Source organism: Danio aesculapii, chromosome 12 (assembly GCF_903798145.1).
Source record: "Danio aesculapii chromosome 12, fDanAes4.1, whole genome shotgun sequence".
Lineage (NCBI taxonomy): Eukaryota > Metazoa > Chordata > Actinopteri > Cypriniformes > Danionidae > Danio > Danio aesculapii.
This window is the reverse complement of record NC_079446.1, coordinates 48,050,376-48,058,467: the sequence shown is the minus strand read 5'-3', so window position 1 is coordinate 48,058,467 and position 8,092 is coordinate 48,050,376. Positions and strand designations below refer to the sequence as shown.

The 8,092-nt window shown below is 34.1% G+C and overlaps 1 protein-coding gene across 1 annotated transcript; it reads left to right on the top strand.

The window, feature by feature from the left end:
• Positions 1 to 2,257: 2,257 nt before the first annotated feature.
• Positions 2,258 to 7,176, top strand: LOC130238403 (legumain-like). Its single transcript, XM_056469404.1, has 11 exons — positions 2,258 to 2,338; positions 2,699 to 2,784; positions 2,908 to 3,005; positions 4,497 to 4,578; positions 4,660 to 4,730; positions 5,055 to 5,130; positions 5,681 to 5,743; positions 6,009 to 6,075; positions 6,209 to 6,327; positions 6,426 to 6,512; positions 6,687 to 7,176. Exons 2-11 carry the CDS (start codon positions 2,719 to 2,721, stop codon positions 6,747 to 6,749), a joined length of 792 nt encoding a protein of 263 aa, XP_056325379.1. The 5' UTR covers positions 2,258 to 2,338; positions 2,699 to 2,718; the 3' UTR covers positions 6,750 to 7,176.
• The last annotated feature ends 916 nt before the right edge of the window (positions 7,177 to 8,092 follow it).

The window sequence follows — 8,092 nt, the reverse complement described above, 5'->3', positions numbered from 1 at the left end:
TTTGTGTGGTGATTTTGTGATTGTGTATTGTATTAACACAACTGAAAATATACTGAAATGTTTGAAAGACGTGCACTTTTGATGATCTGTTGGGATATCAGTACTAAACGTTTTGAAAATGTACTGATTGCTTGTGAAAATTTCTCGAAACCAATAAAAAAACATTTACATTTACGATTACAGACAAGTAATCAAAAGAGAAAAGCTCAGTAGTCATGAAGCTCACTGACAGGTTTTTTTTTTTTCGTCAGAAAAAGCACATACACATATTTTCGGTCTAGTTTATGTGGGTAGTGTTTCTTGAGAAACTATTAGAAATCCTTCAGATAAAGCAAAGTACATTTTCAACTGTCAAGAAAAACACGTAGAGACAGTCAGCATGAAACAGCCACCATGAATGTATTAATTTATCCAAGGTCTTTGCACAGAATCACTGCTTTTACACGTTTCTCTTTACTTTTTGTGACTTTTCGTCAAAACTCTTTGTCATAATCTTCAGATAATCAATCATTCAGACCATAAAATAAACCAGAATATTGTTGAATTACTAACAATCCATCTTTCATGTAAAGATCTTAATGCAGTGTTTTAAATACACATCATTTGCTTTTCATCTTATTCATTTATTACATTTGCCATTTATTAAGCTGACTCTCACGGCTTCATTAAAGGAAATAATGAATTTACATTTTATAATCGGTCTTGTTACTTTCGTTACTTTGATATAGGCACAATCTATATTAGTTCTGTTCATCGCACAATTTTAACTCCTTTTTGATTCAGTCAATCTTTATTTTTCTTGTCATTTTGCATCTGCGCGCACGTGCACGGCTTTTTCAGACTCTGATCACGCACCGTAAGTAAGCTGGTTTGTTGAGCTTACCAAGGGAAGGGCAAGCAGCTTGTCTCTTTCATTCCTGTTTATTATGTAACTTTGAATTGCCATTGTGTATGAAATTGTGTGCTATATAAATAAACTTTCCTTGCCTAATCTCTCAGTTTCTTAAGAAATCATCATAAAATAAAAACAATCTTAAAAAAAAAAAAAAAAAAAAAGCTCTAACACAAACGGTCCAAAAGAGTGATTCATTCGTTATGAATGTGTGGAAGGAATTTTTCTTTGTTGGTTTATGGATGATTAAGCCATTTTCAGCAATAGAATACAATCTAGTTACGGTTAAAACATTAGCTGAAACGTCAAATTGGCTATTTTTATTTTAAAGGTGAAAATGTTTGCCTACTAAACTTCAAGTTGATTAACAAAAAGGTTTTTTAAACATTCACACATATTTTCATAACCTTTTTTATAAAGAAATTACCTTTAAAGAAGCCATGAGAAGCAGCTGAATGAATGTCAAATGTTTTAAAATGTATAAGAACAAACGCAAATGCTGTGTATTTAAAACGGTGTAGTAATTCAACAATATTCTTGTTTATTTTATTGTCTGAATGATTAGCTTGAAGATTAGGACAAATAGTTTTGACAAAAAGTCACAAAAAGTAAAGAGAAAACATGTAAAAGCTGTGATTTTGTATAATCAAACAGCTTGAGTTATATTAATGAATTCATGATGTCTGTTTTGTGCTGACTATCTCTGCATTATTTTTTTGGACAGTTGAAAATGTACCTTGGCTTATCTGAAGGATCTAATCATTTCTCCAAAAAAGTTAACGTGTAAATGTGGGGGTTTTTTTCTGGTGAAAAGGATTATTTCTCTTTTGATTACTTGTGTGTAAGTGTAAATGTAAATAAATGTAAAGTAGTTTTCTTGTGTCCACTGAATTTATTAGATCTGCAAAGTTTTTATTTTAAGAGTCTAAACAACCAAAGTCAGATCTGATGAACATGTACAGTAATTGATGAAGGTGCTGCACAAATAGCGCAAGGGAAAAGATAAAGGACCTACGAAAGATGTTTAAAGTGATGAAAAAACTATTTATTTAATAAAAAAAACATTGTGGAAAAAGCAAAAACAAAACTTAGATTAATATTACATTAATATGTACATTAATTACAACTCATCTGGTCTGCATCAAAAGTAAGGTCATTTGTCTTTCTTTTTATACATTTTTAAAAAATGTTTAATCATATCCTTAGTTAATTTTGTTCTGTGCTCAAAAGCTTATTGCATGTTACTTATTTAATCTTTGGCGATTTTTTTTTTTTTACAACTTACATGGAAATATTGCGTAATATTAAATGGAAAAGCACACCAATATCTCCGCCCATGTGTCTCAGATCAAACTGACAGACATCCTATATAAAGACAGACACGGTCAGATTAAAGTCAACCAAACACCTAGAGAGACACAGAAGAACAGCTGAGACTTCACACAGGTACTGTATGATCCAGTCCACTGTATGAATAATCTGAATCAACAATCATTTTGTATGAAAATCTAGTGTCTGCTGTTTTAATAGTTATTGCTGTTTAACAAGGTAAACCACTGGTCTTTTTAATAGTTGCTGATTAGGGATTGGTATTTCAACACTTTAGAGATTAATTCTTGAGCTTTTTAACCTGCTTGTGCATATTCTTTTTTGTTTCTTAAGACACAATGTGCAAGAATTTGCAAAAGCATGTTTAGATGATTAAACCCATCAGAACAACATCAGTGCAGATTTAAATATTAATATTAATAATATAACAACAACAGTTATTATTGTTATATATTGCATTTATTTTAAATACCCTAGACTTTGAAAAGCCTCAAGAAATGTCTGAAAAAACTTGGGTTCTCCTTGTTGCTGGCTCACAGAGCTGGGACAATTACAGACACCAGGTTTGTGCTTCTTTTTCTTTGTTATTATCAAAAAAATTCTTATGTATTTGCTGGATAAAAATTTGTTTATGGCTGTAATTAAACATGACTAAAATGTTTTGTGTTTGTCTGTGTCTGTGTTAGGCCAATGTGTGCTGTACATATCAATTATTTAAGAAACAAGGAATTCCTGATGAGCAGATTGTGGTGATGATGTATGACAACATCTCTGAAAATTCCAAGTGAGTTTTGTCCTGCAGCTTTTGACTCTTATGTGTTTCAAAGTGAAGCTTGATCTTATATTGTGTCCCAATGTCCAATCTATCCATTCTAAATATAATAAGAGCTAATGTTGCCCATAAGTAGGGCCAGACGGAATCTGCGGACGTTTTTTGCTATTTCTGGGGAGAATTTTGGTAAAAATCTGCGGATTTCTGCGGAATTATTTCGGGATTATCATAACTAAAACCTTAATATCTGAAATAAAAATAATATTATTTTAACTTTAATTTAATCAAATCCAATTAGATTCACTTTATTTGGTAAACAAAGCAAGTCTCTCTTATAATATCTCTACTAAAAGTCAGAAAATATTACTGTACAAACTGCATTGTACATAAATCAGGTGAACATTTTCAATAATTTTACTGTAATTAATAAAAAAACTGAATAAATATAGATTTACACACATTTACTCAAGTAAATAAACAGAATTAATGATGGGCTAAAAATCTACGTAATTCTGCAGAAATATGCGTAATTCTGCGCGCGCAGATTCCGTGTGGGCCTACCCATAAGCCATTGCATTTGGAGGGAAGCTTCAGTTCAGAGCTTCAAACACAAACAAAGATTTATGAACTCATCAACAAGAAAAAAAGATCATTGGTTAAGGAGAGAAGAGAGAGAGCCTTATTATAAAGCATAAGTGATTAATCGAACCAGATGGAAAATGGTGTTAATGGTGTAATTTCATCCACTAATATACAAAAAGGAGTAATAGTCGTTCACTTTTTCAGAGACCACACCTATTGAAGGTGGTTCTGACCAATGACACAAAATCTTTTTTGTTTGACTCCTGGTACATTTGCATGGTAAAAAAAGCATTTACAGTTTTGAGAATGTGACCTTTTACTCAGCCATCTACTCTGGCATTTTTATGCAGCGGGTGCCCTTCCAGTCAGAACACAGCACTGAGAGTAGACGGACTCGTGAACCCCCAATGCTGGGAAACACTAATACACTCTGTCATTCACACACACTCAACGGCCAATCTTGTTTTGTAGGGAGCATGTGTGTCTCTCTCTGTCTTTCTGTGGCTGTTTGTAGGAGATTGAAGCGAACTCACATTCTTTAGGGCTGTAAATCTTGACTTTGCCATAGTTACCAAAGACTTCAGTGGGAGTTGCAAGTATACTGTAACACACTGCCTGTTTCTTTGGTGAGGGTTGGTGTGTATTATACTTGGTAAATATTACATGAATTGCATTACGTGTGTTTGATCGGTCTCAGACACTACTTGATTTCAAGTTTCCCATCACAGCCATTTTATTTAGAAACAGTCTTGTATTGGTGTTTACTTTTTTTTGTAATTGAACAGAAGTGTTATAAACGTCAACATTTTTAAAAGAGAAAAATTAGGACAAAAGCAAAATAAACATTAACATCATTACAGGAAAGGTGTGATGGATGGTGCTAATTGTGTTTAACTCTTTCTTCTTCTTCTCTGTCTGCAGCAATCCCTTTCCTGGAAGCATTCGCAGTGTTGTTGATCAAACAAACGTGCACAAATCAGTGCCACATGACTACACTGGAAAAGTAACTTTTTTTTCTTTTCATTAATGTGAAACATCCTTTCATGTTTTGATTGGGGATCTGAGCATAATTATTATCTTACAGAAGGTGAATTCGAAGAATTTTCTCGCCGTTCTTCGAGGGGATGACAGTGCTGGGGGGAAAATCATAAGAAGGTTCGTGTTTGTTGATGATTCAGTGTTTAAGTTTATTTTACTTTTGTGCAGTTTTTTAGGGGTCAATCTTTGAGTTTGTTTGTTTTTTTTACAGGTAACTCGTTAATAAATCAGCAGTTGACAGCACTATCAGCTGTCAAATGTTATAGAAATTCTACATGAAGATTTGAAACTGATTTGTCTGAAATGATAATTTGCTGATCTAATGTGCAGTTAAATAATTGTGACAGACCTACTGCTTCTGTTCTTGGTCTTGTTATTCCTGCTTGTAGCTAACATGATTTTGTAGCTAAAATAAAGCACCGTTATTTTCATTTAATGCAGTGGAAGTAATGACAACATACTCATCTACATGTCAGGAGAGGGAAATAATGGCAACTTTAAATTTCCTGAGGACTCTGTAAGTATAAAAAGAAAAGTTTCAAAAGATCACACGTGTGTATATATATATATATATATATATACAGGGGCGTAGCAACTGGGGGGGATGGGGGGATCCGTCCCCCTCACTTTTAGAGACAGACCATTTAGAAATAGGTGATTAATAATTATATGAACGTATGATCTCATACAGCTGCCCCCCCCCTCCCACTTTTAAAATGTCAGCTACGCCCCTGTATATATATATATAATAAAATATATATATAAACACAGACTGAGGTTTTTGATTGTTGTGACTGCACATTAGGGCATTATCATTCTGAAAAAGCAACTGTAAATATTTCCATGGTAAACTACAAAGGTTACCCTCACTCTCTTGATGTGGGACACACTACGACTAGAAATGTTTCTCTTGTTGTGCTTTGGCTTTTAATGATTGCTTTTAGTGACACTGCTTTTCCTCTTGTTATGTGTTTTAGTATTAAGTGTGTAATTTAAAGGGATAAAAATGATATTGGGATTGTGTTTAATTGGACTACTTGATGATTAATTCTGTATTTTTAAAACAGCTTACTGCACATCAGTTCACAACAACAATAAACACTATGTCTGAGAATAAGAAATACTCAAAGGTACGTATTCAGTGAATCTTGACTGAAGATTGAATATTCTTAGCACCATTTGTACAGTTATTCTTTGTTAAATGACAAATGAAACTGATTATTGCTGTCAGTCCTGGCCTCTTCCACATCACAGAATAAATTCCAGCCTGTAATCTGAAAGCTAATTCAGGCCTGGTGTATAATCTCGCTTTTAACATTCACAAAGCTTTCAAATAGGGGCTAATATTTTCTGTAATGATATAGAAAACACTATTAACCTCTGTATTTTTTGCAGATGGCGATCTTCATGGATAGCGATAACTCTAAATCAGTGTTCACAGGCCTTTATGATAACATCTGTGGTGAGATTGCACTTTTTTTTAAAAAATGGTGCTTAATTTATTTCATGAAAATTTAATAAAATTAATCAATGAATTAAATGATAAGGCATTGAAAAAACTAAGGAAAAATCTAATGTGTATATGTCCTCTCCAGTCTATGCAGTGGCATCATGTGACTCAAATAACCAGAACAAAAGTGTTCAGAACGACACTGACAGGGGCATTTACCTCTCAGATCAATTCTCAGCTGCTTGGTTGACGTTCATTTCTACGGTAGGAGTTTGTCATCAATGAGCTTTAACTGCATTTGCCAAGTCCTAATATCTAGATCTTTCGTGTGAAAGCATGCTTATTTGTCTGAACTTTTACAGGCTGATATTAAAAAAGCTACATTCAGTAAGCTCTTTAACTACATAAAAAGCAAAGGTAATTCCTGTCCCAGCGCGTTTGGAGATCAGGTATGAAAGTCCAACACTTTATGAGAATAGATCTTCTCTTTCTAAAACTTTCAATGAATATTTGATTATTTTCATTATTAGAATCTTTCACAACTAAACACGAACAAGCATGTCAAATATCCATAAACGGTTTCTAAGCTGCTGTTGATTTTCCTTTGTTTCTCTCTTTTTTAGGAAATTTCTAAACTTCTGATTGGTGACTTTCTGCGAGTGGGAGGCTGTTCAGACTGCGCTTGAGAAGACTTCTTCCTGAAGCACTGATGAAAATGATCAGCATAATCTGATGGCTTTTTCTTTTCTTCTTTCAAACCTCTGCATTAATGATTAGAACTGAATCGAGTGCAACATTATATACGCTTACTGCTGACAGTTTGTGCTTAGTGAGATTTTAAAATGGCTTTTAACTGAAAGAAATGCTTTAGACTAAATTGATGTGTTCTTGCTAAAGGTATTTTTTTATTTCAAAACATCATATTGATTTCAAATTGTATGTGATTCAGTCATTTTACGTAACTGTAGCTAATGAACTATGAAATCTGACCATTTTTATTATTTAGTTAGGACTGGGTTTCTTTCTTCTTTTTTGATCTAAAAGGACTTATTGGGACTGTGTGTGTGAACTACTTACAACCAAAAAAATTAATAAAACTGGGAATAAGGGAAACTGCTGTGGTTTTGTGCTTTATTTATTATACATGGTCATCATTTTTACAATGTCTTATTATAGAGCATGTAGAGTATCCAACAGCTGTGCCTTCATGGGTGCATCAACCTAGAAATATTTCTAATATGCTGAATTGATGCTTAAGAAACATTTTATTATCACAAATATGTTGGAACCTGTGACTAAGTAATATTTCAAAGCAAGTGTTTATTTCTTCTAGAAATATGTTTTATAAAAGAAAAATGTAATTGATGAAAATCAAATTCCAATTGTATTATGCTGCACGGTGGCTCAGTGGTTAGCACTGTGGCCTCACAGCAAGAAGGTCATTGGTTCAAGTCCCGGCTGGGGCAGTTGGCATTGGAGTGGAGTTTGCATGTTCTCCCCGTGCTGGCGTGGTTTTCCTCCGGATGCTCCGGTTTCCCCCACAGTCCAAACACATGCACTATAGGGGACTTGGGTAAGCTGAATTGGCCGTAGGGTGTGTGTGTGTGTGTGTGTGTGTGTGTGTGTGTGTGTGTGTGTGTGTGTGAATGAGAGTGTATGGGTGTTTCTCAGTACTGGGTTGCAGCTGGAAGTGTATCTGCAGTGTAAAACATATGCTGGTTAATTTGGTGGATCATTCCACTGTGGCAACCTCTGAAAAATAAGGGACTAAGCCAAAGGAAAATGAATGAATGAATGAATTGTATTTGCCGCGTACAGAGACATACACAGTAAAATGCTTACACTACTACTCGTGACCTTGAAATAGTAAAAACAATAACAAAATAAAGTAATAATATAACAATAGACTCTACACCAGGGCTATTCAATTGGCGGCCCGCAGGCCGAACCTGGCCCCCGAGGCAATTTGTTCCGGCCCTCCAAATAGTGTGACCAAGGCATCAAAAATACATTTAGTTCAGCCAAAAAA

Excerpts from the sequence above, each read along its gene's own strand:
- LOC130238403 (XM_056469404.1), top strand. The coding sequence starts at position 2,719 with ATGTCTGAAAAAACTTGGGTTCTCCTTGTTGCTGGCTCACAGAGCTGG. Across the intron at positions 4,579-4,659 it reads CACATGACTACACTGGAAAA|AAGGTGAATTCGAAGAATTT; the intron begins GTAACTTTTTTT and ends ATTATCTTACAG. Across the intron at positions 5,131-5,680 it reads TTAAATTTCCTGAGGACTCT|CTTACTGCACATCAGTTCAC; the intron begins GTAAGTATAAAA and ends TTTTTAAAACAG.